At 42.6% G+C, this 21,751-nt stretch overlaps 1 protein-coding gene across 3 annotated transcripts in view; it reads right to left on the reverse strand.

Annotated features, from left to right (window-relative positions):
• Nucleotides 1–1,476: 1,476 nt before the first annotated feature.
• The window catches only part of LOC134350282 (receptor expression-enhancing protein 1-like), a 66,419-nt gene continuing 46,144 nt past the window's right edge, over nucleotides 1,477–21,751 (reverse strand). For 2 of the 3 annotated variants that reach the window (XM_063055317.1, XM_063055315.1), the window contains exons 7-9: nucleotides 13,994–14,169; nucleotides 13,601–13,646; nucleotides 1,477–3,568 (exon numbers count right to left, since the gene is read on the reverse strand). In XM_063055317.1, the coding sequence (XP_062911387.1) occupies nucleotides 3,510–3,568; nucleotides 13,601–13,646; nucleotides 13,994–14,169 (281 nt within the window). In that variant the 3' untranslated portion in view covers nucleotides 1,477–3,509. The remainder of the gene's footprint in view (nucleotides 3,569–13,600; nucleotides 13,647–13,993; nucleotides 14,170–21,751) is intronic. The other variant, XM_063055316.1, reaches the window with a different exon arrangement.

Raw genomic sequence — 21,751 nt, forward strand, 5'->3', positions numbered from 1 at the left:
GCTGCACCAAGTACATTTTTGAAGTTCAATATCTAGAAATAAAATAGTTTAATAGTTCTACCAACTGGTCAGGTAGAAAAAGCTGGTTGAAGATTTGAACTGACTTACTAGATATTGAATGAGTAACGAACTACACATATCCGGCTACACATTTGCATTGAGAGCCTAACAACCCAGGCAAATCAAATGGCAACTTGTATGCGATGCCCAAGGGCAACTGCAAAGACAGCAAATTGAACACGTCTTTTCAGGAAAGGTAGACGATGGAATGGAATGGGTTAACAGCAAAAGAACTGACTGACAAAGTCATTGAATATGAAGGTCACTTTCATATGGTGCACATGGCACAAGGTTCCTCTGAAGAAGTCAACTGTCATTCAACACCCAAATTAAATTCCAAACTTACCAAAACTTGAGTTCCTCTTGTACTATAAGAAAAATTTAGAGAGTTTTCTTCTAGTGGTCTCTGACTGGCTTTTATTCTGAAATTGCTCATTATAGAGACCAAGTATTAGCAGCCTCTCCCAATCCAAATACCTATCAGGAGCAAATGTCTGAGACAGGCTCCAGTCTGGAGGCTCCATTGTAGTTGTGTGCCAAGGCTTGCAAAGGCACAGAACAAAACAAACAAAAAGGTAAGCATCTCATTATCCTAAGGGAGGAAATTAAAGTTACAAGCCAAACTTCATGTACAAAGTGATTGCATAAAAGTAATTTCCAAGATACAGTACTGAATGACAATGCTACCACAATTATTAAGATTTGTTTTTAGCTTTCAAAAATGCCTTGGAGGGAGAGCATTGGGTTGTTTCAATGGCTCACTCTAGGCATTCCTGGGAATATTCATATGGCTTCCCAGGTCCAAATATTCTGGAACAAAGATTAGTAGTTCAAATCTTTATCACTTTTGTTGTTGCTGCTTTGTACTTAGCTGCATTGCAGATGAAGAAAGCAAAACTCAGTAAGAAAACTTACAGCAAAAACACGTTGGAAGAATCGCAAGCAACCGTGAAACTCTGCCTTCCACAGGATTCCCTTGCAATTTTTAGATCTTGTACTCAACAAAACATGCAATTCCTAATATGCAAAACTTTCTTTCAAAGGAAGCCTATAGGACCTCTTTCTCATTGGAAACAATGAAACAAATCTTAAAGATTGAAGAGACATTGCACTGTTGCAAATGGTATTTTGCACATTTCAATTGTTAGGCAAATGAGCAAATAATTAACACCCCAGATGACACTGCTTCCTGTCCCTTCTTCAATTTTCAACCATGGTGGTGCCATCTGGTGGTCTAGCAAGACAAAAGCATAGCTAGCTGAGATGAGCATGGTCAAGTTATTTCTGGACCATCAAATTGTGACCACACAGGAAACATACCAATTCAAGGTTATTTTGTCTTAACCAAGTTAGCTTTTACTGGACACAATTGCATAAAATCAGGACATGTTTAAAAAAAGGCAAGGTATAAAATACTAATAGCCAACAACTTTTATTCTGAAAACAAAATTTAAAAGACCACTCAGTAAAGGATTAAGAAACAATGGATATCGTATAACAACAAAATAGAAGAGACAGGGTTATCAAGAATGAATACACAGCAGGATTCCAAGTGACACACTAACTCCCTTGTGATGTCAAGTACACAATTTGATCAAGGGGAGCTTCACATTTGCTATCTATTCTGCTACATTTCATAAAAACATATAGTTTAAATGAATCCTGCTTCTCTCCATTAATCTTCAAAGTTTCAATAGCAATTCAACTCAATTGAGAGTGTCAAAAAATGACTGTCCAACACATTTCATTCCAGATGTTGTGCTGGGAAATCCATTGTGCTTTACTCCTCTTCTGTACATTAATACATTATTGAACCACACCAATTTGTAACAAAAGCACATGAAATATTAAAGAGGCAGCCTGCTGCGTTATTCCCAGTCTTCATGGCAGCACTCCAGTGGCACTATTTACCTATCCAAAAAGGACAATGATTTATCACAAGGTTTTTGTCCATCACTTCAGCATTAACACTTGTTATCGTACAAACTACATTGAAATGTAGGGAAACAGTGTACTGTATATGTAGCACCAATAACATTAGACTTAGTGGAAAGGGGATTTATAGGTTAGGGTAGTCATATTTATTTTTCAGTAGTACAACGGTTGGAAAGTGAAAATATACATTTTAATATATAGACATTTAGAAATATGCATAGACATTTTAAATTTAGATACAAGTTACCTGGCTTGGAAACAATTTAAAATATTGGTCGTGATTACTGTTTTGACACAGATTGGATTTAAAGAATTTCTATTGAGATTTAATCCTAGATGCCTAACAATATCAATATGTTAAGAGTTATGAGGAAAGATTCAAATATCTGACAAAAAAAAAACAGGTACTACTTTTAACAGTATTTAGATTGGAGCTCGATTATCTGCTCAAGCTACTGATGTACCATTTCTATCCTGTTTCATGGGTTCTTCTTTGATTACAAATTGCATGAGTACAAATGGAAGTTGCCGACAAACTGAATGACTCAAAGTATCGACGTTCAAATAGACATCAACAATTACTGAAAATGAGCTGCAATGGGTCACAAGGATTTCCTTTGGCAGGAGTTTGAAGCAGAAAATGGTCTCAGGGCACTGATGAACTGTATGACCTCCTCGCATAAAAGACACGATGTTCAGCCCATTTCACAGCTCATTGCGGCAATAAACGGCCAGCTTTCATTTTCTTAAGACTTTAGTTTTTCCTGTAGTACCACACTCCAGACTCCGCTCTGCTGACATCATTATTTCTGAACTCAACAACGCATTACATCCTCTTGTACAAACATGGAAACTGAAAAGCAGACCTTTCATTTTGATACTGCAGTGTTTACATTTCCAATACATATGTGCCAAAAAAGTTTCAATTTAAGTAGAGAGTTTATCCCATAGGCACTGAGAGCCATCAAGATTGTACCTGAGAAAACTGAACAGTTAGTTGTGTTAATACCAATTGAGGGGTACTCAACTGCAGTTAAATTAAAAATGCGAGTACTGTAAAATTCAGTGTTCAACATTGTTGATTGCAATCAACACAAGCTCATTTTAGTGACTTGCTGTCCTGCCTATCTAGGAACAAGCCACATACATAGTAGATTTATGTCATGAAGGTAACAAAGTTTCATCCACCAAAAGATGGAAATATAGGAATTTCTTCACACACATGCAGTGCCCATTTATTCACTGTTTTAAATTTAGTTACAAACTAGTTCTGCAACACTTCCAGTTTGATGACAGTTTTGCATCTTTAATTGTGGTCTAGTCTGTGCCACTGTCTTTAAAGCAGTTAACACTTGAAAGGGCTAACTTTGACAATAAACAAATCACACAATAAGACCTGGCTATTTCAAAGTTGCCAGTAATTTAAAAACATCAGTGGTGGTTTTTACCCATGGTTTGAGCAGTTTAGTGCTTGTCCTGAATGTCACATTACTTTTTTTGATGTTTATAAAGAGTCAACACCAGACTTCACCATCCTCTTCTTTGACCCCGACTTTACTGTTTTTATCATTCCCTAAAACAAGAGAAATTGGCATTTTAGATGTTACAAAAACTGGAATTCTATACTAAAACAATCCCAGCATCTTGCTTTGAGCTGCTGGGAATTAGGAAGCTTGCAAGCAGAAGCCTTCCTACTCAGTGCATTGAGGAAAGCATCTAAACAAGTAGGTAGGCTTTCAGAATAAAGTTCTTAGATGGCTTAACTTTGGTCTGAGGGAAAATGTTAGAAGCAATAGAGCAGCTTAAAGTCTTTGGATAGTCACTCAAGATTAGCATAGTTTGTTAAAGAGAAGTGCAGTTTGGCTTTTCTTAACATGTGCTGTAGATAAAGGGAAAAGCAACACTCACAACACGCTGGAGGAACTCAGCAGGTCGGGCAGCATCCGTGCAAAAGATCGGTCAACGTTTCGGGCCGGAACCCTTCGTCAGGACAGACAAAGGGAAACTTGTATTTGATATGATACCATACTAATGATTACCAAATCGGTAAGGGTACTGAGGAAGAGGATTTCTTGGAATGTATGCGGGATGGTTTTTTGAACCAACATGTCGAGGAACCAACTAGAGAGCAGGCTATTCTAGACTGGGTATTGAGCAATGAGGAAGGGTTAATTAGCAATCTTGTCGTGAGAGGCCCCTTGGGTAAGAGTGACCATAATATGGTGGAATTCTCCATTAAGATGGAGAGTGACATAGTTAATTCAGAAACAAAGGTTCTGAACTTAAAGAAGGGTAACTTTGAAGGTATGAGACGTGAATTAGCTAAGATAGACTGGCAAATGACACTTAAAGGTTGACGGTGGATATGCAATGGCAAGCATTTAAAGATTGCATGGATGAACTACAACAATTGCTTATCCCAGTTTGGCAAAAGAATAAATAAGGAAGGTAGTGCACCCATGGCTGACAAGGGAAATTAGGGATAGTATCAATTCCAAAGAAGAAGCATACAAATTAGCCAGAAAAAGTGGCTCACCTGAGGACTGGGAGAAATTCAGAGTTCAGCAGAGGAGGACAAAGGGCTTAATTAGGAAGGGGAAAAATGATTATGAGAGAAAACTGGCAGGGAACATAAAAACTGACTGTAAAAGCTTTTATAGATATGTGAAAAGAAAAAGATTGGTCAAGACAAATGTAGGTCCCCTACAGACAGAAACAGGTGAATTGATTATGGGGAGCAAGGACATGGCAGACCAATTGAATAATTACTTTGGTTCTGTCTTCACTAAGGAAGACATAAATAATCTTCCGGAAATAGTAGGGGACGAGGGTCCAGTGAGATGGAGGAATTGAGGGCAATACATGTTATTAGGGAAGTGGTGTTGGGTAAATTGAAGGGATTAAAGGCAGATAAACCCCCAGGGCCAGATGGTCTGCATCCCAGAGTGCTCAAGGAAATAGCCCAAGAAATAGTGGATGCATTAGTGATAATTTTTCAAAACTCTTTAGATTCTGGACTACTTCCTGAGGATTGGAGGGTGGCGAATGTAACCCCGCTTTTTAAAAAAGGAGGGAGAGAGAAACTAGGGAATTATAGACTGGTTAGCCTAACATTGGTGGTGGGGAAACTGCTAGAGTCAGTTATCAAAGATGTGATAACAGCACATTTGGAAAGCGGTGAAATCATCAGACAAAGGCAGCATGGATTTGTGAAAGGAAAATCATGTCTGTCGAATCTCAGAATTTTTTGAGGATGTAACTAGTAGAGTGGATAGGGGAGAACCAATGGATGTGGTATATTTGGATTTTCAAAAAAGCTTTTGACAAGGTCCCACACAGGAGATTAGTGTGCAAACTTAAAGCACGTGGTATTGGGGGTAAGGTATTGATGTGGATAGAGAATTGGTTGGCAGACAGGAAGCAAAGAGTGGGAATAAAAGGGACCTTTTCAGAATGGCAGGCAGTGCCTAGTGGGGTACCGCAAGGCTCAGTGCTGGGACTCCAGATGTTTACAATATATATTAATGACTTGGATGAGGGAATTAAATGCAGCATCTCCAAGTTTGCGGATGACACGAAGCTGGGCGGCAGTGTTAGCTGTGAGGAGGATGCCAAGAGGATGCAGGGTGACTTGGATAGGTTAGGTGAGTGGGCAAATTCATGGCAGATGCAATTTAATGTGGATAAATGTGAAGTTATCCACTTATGGAAAATAGGAAAACAGATTATTATCTGAATGGTGGCCGATTAGGAAAAGGGGAGGTGCAACGAGACCTGGGTGTCATTATACACCAGTCATTGAAAGTGGGCATGCAGGTACAGCAGGCGGTGAAAAAGGCGAATGGTATGCTGGCATTTATAGCAAGAGGATTCGAGTACAGGAGCAGGGAGGTACTACTGCAATTGTACAAGGCCTTGGTGAGACCACACCTGGAGTATTGTGTGCAGTTTTGGTCCCCTACTCTGAGGAAAGACATCCTTGCCATAGAGGGAGTACAAAGAAGGTTTACCAGATTGATTCCTGGGATGGTAGGACTTTCATATGATGAAAGACTGGATGAACTAGGCTTATACTCATTGGAATTTAGAAGATTGAGGGGGGATCTGATTGAAACGTATAAAATCCTAAAGGGATTGGACAGGCTAGATGCAGGAAGATTGTTCCTGCTATTGGGGAAGTCCAGAACGAGGGGTCACAGTTTGAGGATAAAGGGGAAGCCTCTTAGGACCAAGATTAGGAAAAACTTCTTCACACAGAGAGTGGTGAATGTGTGGAATTCTCTGCCACAGGAAACAGTTGAGGCCAGTTCATTGGCTATATTTAAGAGGGAGTTAGATATGGCCCTTGTGGCTACGGGGGTCAGGGGGTATGGAGGGAAGGCTGGTGCAGGGTTCTGAGTTGGATGATCAGCCATGATCATACTGAATGGCGGTGCAGGCTCGAAGGGCCGAATGGCCTACTCCTGCACCTATTTTCTATGTTTCTATATTTCTATATTACTGTGAAAGATGAAAGCTCCTCAGGAAATTAGCACATTGATATAGATAAACTGGCTGACCAATAGGAAGTCTCATAAATGGAGTGCTCTGGCTGTAAAGGTGGAATGAGTGTTGTGCTACAGGGATCTTCACTAATATCTCAAAATTTTATAATTTAAATAATGTTTAATAATTGTTTTATTATTGCTAAATATACTGAAGAACAATGAAAAACTTGTGTTACATACGGACCAGTTCATTACAATGGTGTACTGAGGTAATACAAGGTAAAACGATTAATAGAGTGCAAAATTAAGAGTTACAGCACAGGGAAAGTACAGTGCAAATAGACAGTAAGGTGCAAGGTCACAACGTAGACTTAATTTACACAAAATAATTGGATAATACTTGCTGATGAAATATGAATAAGAAACCAAACCTGAACAGTGCATAATACAAATGGACATAGACTGGATAAATGATGGGCAAAATGCTGGCAACCTATGCATAACGTGTGTAAAAAAAAAAGAAAAAAAAAAAGAAATAATCTATTTTGGCAATAAAAAAAATTAAGAGTGTCATCTAAATGGTGAAATTATACAGCACTAAGAAGCATTGAATTTGGGCATCTAATGCACGTTAAAAAATGTTAACATTTAGGTGCTGCAAGTAAGTAAGTTACCCATGTTACCATTACAGGGAGGACTGAATACAGAAATAATACAAGCTTTAGTTATGTAGGGCACTGCCGAGTGCAGAACTGGACAAATTGTCTGTTTGTATAAGGAAAGCATTGAAGCAGTTGAGAGGTTTACTAGACAAATACCAGAAATGGGCAGGTTGCCTTGTCAAGAAAGATTGGATAGGGGTTAGGTTTGCATTTGCTGGAGTTAAAAAAAAAGTTACAATATACTGTTTGAAATAATATCTTGAATGTCTTGAGAAGATGGAATATTATGATTTTTAAATAGTGCATTTTGGTTCTCGAATGTCCCACAAGAACCTCACAATCTATGCCCTTCTGCCCCTCTCACAGTAATTCCATCCTTTTTACAATACGGTGGATTCCGGTTAATTAGGTCAGGGCAGATACTTATTTGGGACGATTCTTAAAGAATAAAACATTCGAGAAAATAGCCGGGATTCACTTCATTTATTTGGGACACTGTGCCAGTTAACTGGAACAGAGACAGTTGCCAAACAGTTTCCAACTAACGTCAGTTGAGGGAACTTTGTGGCCGTTAGCCACTACACTGTGCTTAGAGTGAACAGTTTTTAAAATAGCAACATTCGCGTGTTCTAAAAGCAGTGATGTTTGCCACTAATAGTTTGTGAGAAATAAGCAGCAAGACAATTTAGAATTTTTTATGCTCAACTGCGTTTTTAAGATGCCAGAAATGCAAAGAGTGAAAATGACACGATTTCACCACTTCAAGTTAGAAACTTCTAAGAATTTGAAGGTATCAACAATCTTATATGTTACAATGAAAATGAAGATTTAGAGGATGCAATAATCAAAAGAATAGTATGAAGGCAGTCTATTATCTGCACTAATTCAGTTCATTTGGCCAGACAAAAAAAGATGGCAGCTTTTTGGTTGTCCGTTGCATCGGTAATGACAGTGAAACATTGTGCAAGAGAAACGTGTGCAAAAAGCCACTCTCAACCTTGGAAATCCAGGTTCAGTGGTACAAGTAGTTGTCACAAACTGGAGTCTTCCTTGGTTGCAGTATCATGCCCTTTGCTCGGGTACCCTCACCAAGTTTAGCACATCTTTTGAAGCAGCGTACTAGGGTATGCTCGCTGTTGCATGCAAACAACTACTTGAAGCCATAGGTGAGAGCTGTGTTCAGTGAGGACCAAAGGTCCCAGAGCTGTCCCAGAATGAACATAAGCTCCTTTACCAGTGGCACTACTTCTCCCTGGACACCCCATACATGGCAGCGTACAGCAGGTGAATTCCTCTGCCGATAACTATTAAGAACTACTATGGTTTTATAGTACTGTACTAGCATTGGCAGTGTTCTAATTTGATCTGTATTATATTTAAATACATAATTTGATACTCTATTAAACAGTAGTTTCTTTTTTTTTAATACCTTTTAACTATCTCCATGCAGTTTCAGCTAATTGGGGCAGCTGCTTAATTAGGCCAAAATGTAATAGTCCCAATTAATTGGGATTCACTGTAATTCAAAAATCAAAATAGCGTGCAGGCCCATTTTTACTCACTAGAGGTCCTCAAAGCATCATAAAGCAACCTGCTGGAACTGCAGCATTGAAATTTCATTAGGTCTAAACTTCCTGGATGTTTGGAAGCTAACACTTCAATGAAGTTAAGCAGCAGGATACAGCAGCTTGATATTTGAAAACTATTAAGGAAAAAGAAATGTTTTTGGATGAGAACATAACTGAATCAGAGCTAGTGATGCCTGGTAATACAAGGCTTGGCTACAGTGACAAATGAGTATGGAGTTCACAGATTTCAAATTCTGTAAAGTAAGGAATGGTCCAAACTGTGTATTTAAGAGAAGGGAAAGCAGTGAGGATGTGAAAACTGACCAGACCATTGCAATACAGTAGGCCAATCAAGTTGTGAAGAGTCAAAGTGATGTAGTAATAGGGACTGTCTAGCAAAGGCAATATATGCCATCTCAGATATAGTACAAGCATCCCAAAGACTGCCTTTCAAATCGTCTCCTCTGGGCTGGATAAGAACTTGGAGGGGGAAGATCCAGCTGTGGTTCATACGGGGAATAATAAAGTAGCTGATGTCATCCTCCTATTTAAAGGAAGGGGAACAAAACAGGGCTGACATCAGTGGTGGAGAAAATGCTGGAATCTAGTGATAATTGGTATATTGTGGAAATAATGAAAGGATTGAGCAGAGGAAATATCAACTCCTCAAAAGGAAATTATGCAAATCAAATCTGTTCAATTTGATCTTGTAACAAGGGGGAGAGTGCAGTGGAAGTGGTGCATTTGAATTTGCATTAAGTCTTCATTAAAGAATAACATAACAAGCTATTAAACAAAATTGGAGCAGATGGCATTTGAGAACAACATGTGTTAGAGAAGATGTGTAAAGTTAGGAAAAAAAATGCATGTTTTTAGGTTGGGAGGTGATGACTAGGTGGTCATAAGGAGCTGATGCTCCAGCTCTTTACAATCTACCAAGTCACCAAGTACATTATATCCTTGTTTGCTGATGATGCAAAGCTAGAGGAAACTAGGAGACACTGTGGACTATGAGGTATATAATAGACCAGTGGTCCCCAACCTCTGGGCTGTGAAGCATGCAGGGGTCCAGAGGTAGCCGGGACGCACCCAGCACATCTTAAGAAAAAAGCGGAAATAAACCAGCTAATTAATTAGGTGTGTCAGCAGGCATGTAAATGTCGGCCCAGATCAGAGGTGATTGCGTAGAGCAAGTGAAAAATCGGCAATCGCCTCTGATCTGGGCCGACATTTACGTGCCAGGTGGCACCTAATTCATTAGCTGGTTTATTTCGGCTTTTTTCTTAAGATGTGCTGGGTGCGTCCCGGCTACCACTGCACATTTCGCGGCCTGGTACCAGTCCGTGGCCTGCAGGTTGGGGGACCACTGTAAAAGACCAATGGAGGAGGACATTACAAAAGGAATTGAATGTGGAAAATTACAGTCAGGTACTTCGGTAGAAAAATAATTAGACAAGCTCCCTCACCCATTCCAACTGTGATAGCTGATGTTCTTGGGAACCTAGGTGTCCCTGTACTAAGTAAACATGCATATACAGAAACAAATGACATTTTGTCCTTCACTGCATGTAGTTCTGATTAAAATAGTGAAGACTCCAGAGGAGGTTCATGAGAATATTCCTAGAAATGAAAGAGTAAATGAAAGAGTTAATGCATGAGGAGCTCTGTGTCTGTACCCATTGAAGTTTAGAAGAATGGTGGGGGGGGGGGGCGGGGTGAGCAGAAATGTTGAAAGAGATGAGGAGGAATTTTTTGAGCCAGAGAATGGTGAATCTGTGGAATTCATTGCCAATAACAGCTATGGAGGCCAAATCATAGAAACATAGAAAATCTACAGCTCAATACAGACCCTTCAGCCTACAAAACCGTGCCGAACATATTCTTACCTGAGAAATTACCTAGGGTTACCCATAGCCCTCTGTTTTTTCTGAGCTTCATATACTTGTCCAGGAGTCCATTAGAACAGTGATCCCCAACCACCGGGCTGCAGACCGTGGACCGCTATCGGTCCACAAAGCACATACTATTGGGCCCCTGCCTTAAAAGACTCTATCGTATCCACCTCCACCAACGTCGCTGTCAGCCCATTCCATGCACACACTACTCTGTGTAAAAAACTTAACCTTGATATCTCCTCTGTATCTACTTCCAAGCACCTTAAAACTGTGCCCTCTCATGCTAGCCATTTCAGCCCTTGGAAAAAGCCTCTGACTATCAACACAATCAATGCCTTTCATCATCTTGTACACCTCTATCAGGTCATCTCTCATCCTCTGTCGTTCCAAGGAAAAAAGGCCAAGTTCACTCAACCTATTCTCATAAGGCATGCTCCCCAATCCAGGCAACATCCTTGTAAATCTCCTCTGCACCCTTTCTATGGTTTCCACATCCTTCCTATAGTGAGGCGACCAGAACTGAACACAGTGGGGTCTGACCAGGTTCCTATATAGCTGCAACATTACCTCTCGGCTTCTAAACTCAATACCACGATTGATGAAGGCCAATGCACCATATGCTTTCTTAACCACAGAGTCAACCTGTGCAGCAGCTTTGAATGTCCCATGGACTTGGACCCCAAGATCCCTCTGATCCTCCACACTGCCACGAGTCTTACCACTACATTGTCATACTTGACCTACCGAAATGAACCACCTCACGCTCATCTGGGTTGAGCTCCGTCTGCCAGTTCTCAGCACAGTTTTGCATCCTATCAATGTTCCTGCTGTAACCTGACAGCCCTCCACATTATCCACAACACCTCCAACCTTTGTGTCATCAGCAAATTAACTAACCCATCCCTCCACTTCTTCATCCAGGTCATTTATAAAAATCACTAAGAGAACGAGTCCCAGAACAGATCCCTGAGGCACACACAGGTGACGCACCTCCATGCAGAATATGACCCCACTACAACCACACTTTGCCTTCTGTGGGGAAGCCAGTTCTGGATCCACAAAGCAATTTCCCCTTGGATCCCATGTCTCCTTACTTTCTCAATAAGCCTTGCAAGGGGTACCTTGCCAAATGCCTTGCTGAAATCTATATACACTACATCTACTGCTCTACCTTCATCAATGTGTTTAGTCACATCCTCAAAACATTCAATCAGGCTTGTAAGGCACGACCTGCCTTTGACAAACCCATGCTGACTATTCCTAATCATATTATGCCTCTCCAAATGTTCATAAGTCCTGCCTCTCAGGATCTTCTCCATCAACTTACCAACCACTGAAGTTAGACTCACTGGCCTATAATTTCCTGGGCTATCTCTACTCCCTTTCTTGAATAAGGGAACAACATCCGCAACTGTCCAATCCTCCAGAACCTCTCCCATCCTCATTGATGATGCAAAGATCATCGCCAGAGGCTCAGCAATCTCCTTCCTCACCTCTCACAGTAGCCTGGGATACATCTCGTCTGGTCCCAACTTGATGCTTTCCAAAAGCTCCTGCACATCCTCTTTCTTAATATCTACATGCTCAAGCTTTTCAGTCTTCTGCAAGTCATCCCTACAATCACCAAGATCCTTCTCCATAGTGAATACTGAAGCAAAATACTCATTAAGTACCTTTGCTATCTCCTCTGGTTCCATACACACTTTTCCACTGTCACACTTGATCGGTCCTATTCTCTCATGTCTTATCCTCTTGCTCTTAACATACTTGTAGAATGCTTTGGGGCTTTCCTTAATCCTGTCTGCCAAGGCCTTCTCACGGCCCCTTCCAGCTCTCCTAATTTCTTTCTTAAGCTCATTCCTGCTAGCCTTATAATCTTCTAGCTCTCCATCATTACCCAGCTTTCTGAACATTTCGTAAGCTCTTCTTTTCTTCTTGACTAGATTTACAACAGATCATTGGGTAATTTAAAGTGGAGGTTGATAGGGTCTTGATTAGTAAGGGCAAAGGTTTTGGAAAGGTGGCAGGAGAGTGGAGTTGAGAGGGACAACATATCAGCCATTATGGAATGGCAGAGCAGAATTGATGGGCTAAATGGCCTAACTACTCCTACGTCTTATGGACTTTTAAGGTCATGGGTCCTCGATGAAATTGCTCCTGGAACAGTGTTCACAGGTCTGGTTTTATGATGCAAGGATTGTACTCTCCTTATAATTCCTATAAAGGGAGATTCACCAGACAGATTGCTGGAAAGAATATTAAGTAGACAGACTTCAGATTTGTGCATCTTTGCCTGTCTTGTTAACCAAATAATACTGAAATGTAAGACTGCTGCTGCCTTGTTCTCTAGAGTTTAGAAGAATGAGCCCATCTCTAAATAGAAAAGGAAAATACAGTAAATAAGTGAGGTGATATCATTGCGATATACAAAATTCTTATAGGGCTTTAGATTCATTATGATGGTACCATAGGATCAAAGGTTCAAACTGAAGGACTTGCTGTTCAGGGCAGACATGGAATTCTGTCGCTTAGCACCTAATAAAACTTCAGAATACCCTATCCAAGGGTTTTCACAGTGTTCATTTGCTGAATAGATGCAAGACAATTGATTTTTAGACATTAAAAGAACAAGGGATATGGTATTAGTGCAGGAAAGTGGTCAGAGAGCAACACAGCATGGATAGGGCCCTTCAGACCAAGAAATCCATCTCTACAAGTAAATTCTAATTTCCCTCTTTGGCCCATAACTCTCCAAAACCCATCAAGCCCCATCCCTTCATGTCCCCATTCAAATGCTTCTGAAATGATACTATTGTACCTGTCTCAGCAACTTCCTCTATATACTTGCTACCCTCTCGTGAAAAAGTTACCCCTCAGGTCCCTTTTGAATCTTTCTCCTCTCATCTTAAGCCTTGCCCCTAGCTTTTGACTTCCTCAACCTGTGGCAAAGCCTGCTACTATCAAAAGGGGTAAAAGATGAACTAGAATTTTACTGAATGGTAGTGCAGGCATAATGGAGCAAATAACTTCTTTATATCCCTGGCAAAGGAACAGAAAGCAAAAGGGAAAAGATGTCAAGTAAAGATCACAATAAAAAGATACCATGCAAGTACACAATTATAACCAGTTACCTCTACAAGCCAAATATTCAATACCAAGCGATTCTATATTATAACAGCACAGAGTACAGTATCTTGCCTCATCTTCTTCACCAGGGTGCAGTGCAGATAGGCTATGATGCTCCCCAAATGTTCTTTCTATAACTGATGTGATTCATTAACCGTTTCATTGGTGGTGAGGTTCATCTGACCCACAAGAACACATCCATTCAGAAAGTTAAGTTCTTAAACGCCCTGTTGCTTGAATGCTTAAGCTCAGTCTCTTACCACTTTGCCTGGTCCTTTCTTTCTCGTCATTTGCCCTCGTCTTAGCGATTTAGAAGTCAACTGTTCACGGCGTATTGAACTCCTTTGTCTTTCTGCCTCCCCATCAGATTGGTATTCATCTTGTGAGTCACTCTCTGCATATTGGTGTTTTAGTGCAGTGCCTAGAGATCTTTCAGCTGCAGAGAAAAAGCATCATTATTTTAAATGTAAACGCTGACAGAAGTCCTTTGGTCCTCTCATGTACCAGTAGTCATTACTGGGGTACATGCGCTGACTGCATTTTAGCATCTCACTGGCCATTCTGTGAGCAGTAGTGCAACTTGGCAAACTCCTAGGCTACTCAATACGAACATGAACTTTCATGTGAACGCCATGAACTAATAATATTAAAGACTGCATTGCCTTGTTCAGCAAATTGACAGAAGATTGTATCAAACGTTCCAAATACATACAGCATGTGTAACTTTCATAATTTTGCAATAAAAAAATGCAGATTTTTCAATATTCAAGATTGCTTAATGTCATTTCATGTACATAGGTGTAAAGAGAACAAAATAATTGTTATTCTAGATCTGATGTAGCATAAAAACTGCCACAAAAGATAATTAAAATAATAATAAAAACAACCCACAATACATATCAATATACAAGATTAACAGTACAGCACAGTACAGGCCCTTTGGCCCACAATATTGTGCTGACCCTTTTAACCTACTCCATCATCAATGTATCCCTTCGCTCCCACAGAGCCCTCTATTTTTCTTTCCTGCATGTGCTTATCTAAGAGTCGCTTAAATGTCCCTAACGTATTGAGCAGAGAGCATGTCCTGGAGTAGTGAAGGACCTTAGTGATGGATGCCACCTTCTTCAGATATCACTTATGAAAATGTTAGAACGGGAATGGGATGTAGAATTAAAATGAATGGCCACCAGGAAATCCCGCTCCCTGTGGCGGACAAAGCAAAGTTTCAAAGTGCAATTACTATCAAAGAGTGCATAAGTTATACAACCTTGATTTGTTTACTTACAGGCAGTCGCAAAGCAAGGAACCAGAAAGAAATCAAATATTAAAAAAAAGACCAACCCCCAGTTCCACAGAGAAAGAGAAAACCCCCCACAAAAATAATGTAAACAACATAAGCCAGCATCAACAGCATTCTGAACCAAACTGAGTCCTTGGATCCAAATTCCTGGAGCAGCCCGAAGTAGGTCTAAAGCCTCGGTATTCAGTTGAAAGGTACTTGACGAAGCGATCCCCAATCCACATCAGATGCAACCAATGCAGCAGAGCCTACACCAGGAGTACTAAACACAGTAGATGAGCCCGACAAACTCGTAGGTTAAGTGTCGCCTGACCTGGAATGGATGCCTATGACCCTGAAAGTTGGTGAGAGAGGTGGTGTAGGGTGGGGGCAAGGAAAGATGTGCCTAGTGGTAGGACCCCAATGAAGATGGCAGAAGTTATAGAGAATGATGTGCTGAGATGGAGGCACATAGGGCGGTAGGTAAAGAAAAAGGGGAAATCCGCCATGGCAGCAGGAGGACAAAATCCCCTCCTCAGCCCTCCACCTCTCCATATCATGCCCCCACTCAACTCGCTCTTCACTTTGTCCCAGCCACCAAATTGTACTCTTCATCGCATTGTCTTCTGCCTCCTCCCTTCCAGCCCTGATGAAGTGCCCCTGCCCAAAGTATCAACTGTTCACTTCCTCCACATATGCCACCAGACCAATTAAGTTTCCCCAGCACTGCACATGTGCCCAGTCGGAGGGCAGCAGGACACGGAACAAAGAGATTGCCAGGGGGTGTGATGGGCTGGTGAGGAGAAGAGAAGGGAAAAGAGAGGAACCAGATTGGGGAACAGAAAAAGAGAGGGAAAGTTGAGACATTACCATGAGTTGTAGAAATCAATGCCCATGGCATCAGGCTGGAGGCTACCCAGATAGGATACGAGATGCTGTTCCTCCAACCACAGTCAGGCCCCACTGTGGTAGCAGAGGAGGCCATGGACAGACATGCCAGAATGGGAATGGAAAATTGAACTGAAACCAGCAGATCCTATCCCCCTCCACTTCTGGGGGAAAACGCTTTGTCGAACAACTTCGCTCTGTCCACGATCCTCCCCCCCCCCACCATGGTGCCCACCCATCTCCTCCGAACCTTCCCCCAACACCAAACAAGATCATAAGACACAGATATAGCACTAAGCCACACAGCCCATCGAACCTGCAACCATGGCCACTTCATCCTCCCTTCCAACCCCTCTGCACAAAATCTCAATGTCCCCAATCTCTACGCTAAACACACCCAATGGATTTGGCTTCCAGAGTCATCCACCGCAGAAGACCCCAAAGATCCACCAGCCCCTGGCCAAAGAAAGGATCCAGAGATAGATCAAACCCCAAAATAGTCAAAGTCCATACATTCATCGTCACCATGACTCATAACAGTCTTTACTAAAACAAATTCAGCCTTCCTTACTTTCATTGCCCAGAAGGCAGCATGACTACATAGAATACACAAGGACATTGAGGTGTCCTTGATCATCCTGATTCTAGCTTTAATCCTTGCCGTGTCTTCACACCTTCCCCTCTGAGATGAAACATTCTGCCCTCAGCAAGGGCCTTACCTTTGCCCTCATTTGCCTGCACTTCAGTGAGTTCTTCGCCTACCATGACGCCGACCTCTTCTTCCACTGCCTCTGTCTTCAAGCCCACAAATTTGGTAAGGACTCCCCACTCCACACCAATGACTCTTTTCCTGTCTCCAACCCTCTTCATCTTCTTGGACACCCCAATGTGGCTTATTCTCTCTCTGGACCTTTTCATTTCTAATTGCTGATGAGACATCAACCAACTCCACTTCAGCACTCCTCTCCACTTTGAACCTTAATCCCTCTGCACTGATCCCAACATCACCATCAAAGCTGCATACAAAGGGGTTGCTGTTATAGTCTGAGAAGGCCTTAAGTTCTCCATTTCTTTCTTGATAACAGTCACAACCAGATTCCCTCCACCACCACCCTCCTCTTTCTGACAGAACTGGTCCTCACCCTCAACAACTTCTTCTTTGACATTTCCCACTTTCTCTAAACTCAAGATGTAGCCATGGGCTCCAGCTAGGTCTCAGGAAGGCCCTTAAGCTCTCTGCTTCTTTCTGGACACCAGACCCAACCGGTTCCCCTCTACCACCACTCTCCTCCGTCTGGCAGAATTGGCTCTCACTCTCAATAATTTCTCCTTTGGCTCTTCTCATTTCCTTCAAACCAAAGGTGTAGCCATGGGCATTCACATGGGTCCCAGCTATGCTGGACTTTTGTTGGCTACATGGAACAGCCCATGTTCCAAGCCTACAGTGATATCACTCCCCAACTTTGTCTACGCTACATTAATGACTGCATTAGTGCTGCTTCCTCCACCCAGGCTGAGCTTGTCAGCTTCATCAACTTTGCGTCCAACTTCCACTCTGCCCTCAAATTTACCTGGTCCATTGCCGACACCTCCCTCTTCTCGATCTCTGTTCTCTATTGACATTTTTTATAAACCTACTGATTCACACAGCTAACTGGACTATACCTCTTCCCACACCGTCACTTGTAAAAACCACACCATCCCATTCTCTCAATTCCTCAATCTCTGCTGCACCTGCTCTCAGGAAGAGGCCTTTCATTCGAGAACTAATGAGATGTCTTCTTTCTAGAAAGAAAGGTGTTTTCCTCCCGCCACCATCAACGCTGCCCTTACCCCATCTCTTCCATTTCACACGTTTGCTCTCACCCCATCTACTTGCTACCTCACTAGGGATAGGGTACCTCTTGTCCCCATGTACCACTCAAGTATCTTCCTAATCCAGCACTTAATTCTCGGTAACTTTCGCCATCTCCAATAGGATCCCACCACCAATCACATCTCCCCCACCCTGCCGCCCCACTTCCTGCAGGGATTGCTCCCTATGTGACTCCCTTGTCCATTCGTCTCTCCCCACTGATCTGCCTCCTGGTACTTACCCTTGCAAGTGGAGAAGTGCCACACCTGGGCCTACACCTCATCCCTCACTACCATTCAGAGCAGTCTTTCTAGGTGAAGTGACACTTCACTTGTGAGTGTGGGGGTCATCTACTGTATCCAGTGCTCCTACACATCAGCGAGACCTAACTTAGATTGGGAGACCTATATGCTCCGCCCATCAGAAAAAGCTGGATCTCCCGATGGCCACCTATTTCATTTCTACTTGTCGTTCTCATTCCGACATGCCAGTACATGGTCTCCACTACTACAGTGATTAGGCCACATTCAGGTTGGAGGAACAACACATTGTATTCCATCTGGGTAGCCTGCAACCTGATAGCATGAACATTGCTTTCTCAAACTTCCAGTAATTGTGCCCCCCTGCACCCCCGCACCATTCTCGTTTCCCTCTCTCACCTCATCTCCTTACCTGCCTATCACCCTCCTCTTCTCTTTCTTCCATGTCCTTCTGTCCCTCCTATCAGATTTCCTCTTCTTCAGCCCTTTATCTCTTTAACCAATTGATCTCCCAGCTCTTTACTTTAGCCGCCCCCGGCCCCAGAGTTACCTAACACCTACTACCTTGACCTTATTCCTCCCCTCTCCTGACTTTCTTACTCTGACCTCTCATCTCTTATTTCCAGTCCTGATGAAGTGTCTCAGCCCGAAATGTCAACTACCTTTTACAATATATGTTACCTGGCCTGCTGAGTTCCTCCAGCATTTTGTGTGCATTACCCAGCTATGTCTGCCTTTTCGTTGGCTATGTGGAACAGTCATGGTCCAAGCCTCTTCTGGTAATGCTTCCCAAAGCTTTCTGCTCTACAGCGACAACTGCATTAGTACTACTTCAAGCACCAATGCTGAGCTTTCCAATTTCACTAACTTTGCTTCCAACGTCCATCCTGTCCTTAAATTTACTTGGTCCATTTATTACACCTGTCTTCCTTTTCACAATTTCTCTGTCTCCATCTCTGCAGAGAAACTGTCCACCGATAACTTTCATAAACCTATGGCTATCTTGACTATACTTCTTCCCATCCCGTTTCCTGTAAAAATGGCATTCCCATTTCTCAGTTCCACTGTTTCTGCCACACCTGTTCCCAGGATGAGGCTTTCCATTCCAGGACATCAGAGATATCCACTCTCCTTCAAAGAATAGGGTTGCCCTTCCTCTATCATTGATGCTACCTTCATCTACATCTCCATTTACAGGACATCTGTGCTCACCCCATCTTCTCACCACCTTAACATGGATAGAGTTCCTCTCATCCTCACCTACCATCCCATGAGCCTCCGCATCCAATGCAAGACTCTCTGCAACTTCTACCACCTTCAATGGGACCCTACCACCAAACACATCTTTGTCTCCCACCTACTTTCCGCAGGGATTGAGATTCCTTGTCCATTTGTCCCTATACACTGATCTCCCTCCTGGCACTTAACCCTGCAAACAGAAGTGAAGTGCTACTCCTGCCCATTCACCTCCTCCCTCACCTCCGTTCAAGGTCCCAAACAGTCCTTCCAGCTGAGGCAAATCCTCACTTGCGATTCTGTTGGGGTCATCTACAATATGGCCTCCTCTACACTGGTGAGGCCCAACGTAGATTGGGGATTGCTTCCGAGCACCTACGCTCCATCCACAAAAAGATTTCCCGGTGGCAAACCATTTTAATTCCAATCCACATTCTGACATGCCAGTCCATGGCACCCTCTCCTGTCATGATGAGGATGCTCGCAGGTTGGAGGAACAACACCTTGTTTTCTATCAGGTAGCTTCCAACCAGATGGCATGAACATTGATTTCTCCAACTTCTGGTATTTTTCCCCCCACTACCCCTTCCCTCATATTGAAACTCCCCACTCTGGCCACCCTCTTACCTCTTCTCCTCACCTGCCCCTCCCCTCCTACTTCCCATTTTCCCACAGTCCACTCTCCTCTCCTATCAAATTACTTCTGCAGCCCTTTACCTTTTCCCACTCATCACCTCCCAGCTTCTTGCTTTCATTACCATCATCCCCTCAAAATTAATCAATAAGCTCCAAGACCTTGGCCTCAGTACCTCCATGTGCAATTAGATCCTGGATTTCCTCACTGAAAGGCACCAGTCAGTTTTGATTGGCAACAACATCCCCTCCATGATTTCCATCACGGGTTCTGTGCTTAGCCTCCTGCTCTACTTGCTTTACTCTTACGACTGTGTGGCTAAGCACAGCTCAAGTGCCATATTAAGTATGCTGATGACAGCACTGTCAGAGGCCAAATCAAAGCTGGTGACGAAGCATATACAGTAGGAAGAAAATTGAAAATCTGCTTGAGTGGTGTCATAACAACAACCACCTCTCACTCAATGTCAGCAAGACCAAGGAACTAATTATAGACTTCAGGAGCAGGAAACTAAAGGTCCATGGAGTCAGACCTCATTGGAGGATCAGAGGTGGAAAGGGTAAGCAACATTAAATTCCTCGGTGTTACTTCTTCAGGGGACCTGCCCTGGGCCCAGCACACAAGCGCAATTGTAAAGAAAGCATGGCAGCGCCTCTACTTCCTTAGGAGTTTGCGGAGATTTGGCACGACATCCAAAACTTTGACAAACTTATGTAGTGGAGAGTATATTGACTGGCTGCATCGCAGCAGGGTATGGAAACTCCAATATCCTTGAACAGAAAATCCTATGAATAGTAGTAGATTCGGCTCAGTACATCATGGGTAAAGCCCTCCCAACCACTCGACGTGAAGCACTGTCCTAGGAGGGCAGCATCTATCATCAGGGATACCTACCACTCAGATCATGTTCTTTTCTCACTGCTGCCATCAGGTAGAAGGTACAAGAGCCTCAGGACTCACTTCACCAGGTTGAAGATCAGTTACTACACTCTACCATCAAGCTCTTGAACAAAAGGGGATAACTTCACTCAACTTAACTCTATCATTTGAGTGTTCCCACAAGCAATGGACTCACTTTCAAGGACTCTTCATCTCTGTTGTTGTATTTATTGCTATTTATTTATATTTGTAATTGCAGTTTTTTTGTCTTCTGCTTTCTGGTTGAACACCCCAGTTGGGTGGTCTTTCATTGATCCTGTTATAGTTACTATTTTATATATTTGTTGAGTATGTCCACAAGAAAATGAATCTCAGGGTTGTATATGATGATGACATACATGTACTTTAATAATAAACTTACTTTGAACTTCACCCCTCTTTCCCCTCCCCACCTGGCTTCACACCTTATATTCCATATGGGTAGCCTCCAACCTGATGGCATGAACATTGACTTCTCTAACTTCCGCTAGGCCCCACCTCCCCCTCGTACCCCATCTGTTACTCTTTTTTATGCACACATTCTTTCTCTCACTCTCCTTTTTCTCCCTCTGTCCCTCTGAATATACCCCTTGCCCATCCTCTGGGTCACCCCCCCCCCGTCTTTCTTCCCGGACCTCCTGTCCCATGATCCTCTCGTATCCCTTTTGCCAATCACCTGTCCAGCTCTCGGCTCCATCCCTCCCCCTCCTGTCTTCTCCTATCATTTTGCATCTCCCCCTCCCCCTCCAACTTTCAAATCCCTTACTCACTCTTCCTTCAGTTAGTCCTGACGAAGGGTCTCGGCCTGAAACGTCGACTGCGCCTCTTCCTATAGATGCTGCCTGGCCTGCTGCGTTCACCAGCAACTTTGATGTATGTTGCTTGAATTTCCAGCATCTGCAGAATTCCTGTTGTTCACCTATCACCTTCTAGCTTGTTCTCCTT

The sequence above is a fragment of the Mobula hypostoma genome, chromosome 8, assembly GCF_963921235.1.
Source record: "Mobula hypostoma chromosome 8, sMobHyp1.1, whole genome shotgun sequence".
NCBI classification, from domain to species: Eukaryota; Metazoa; Chordata; class Chondrichthyes; order Myliobatiformes; family Myliobatidae; genus Mobula; species Mobula hypostoma.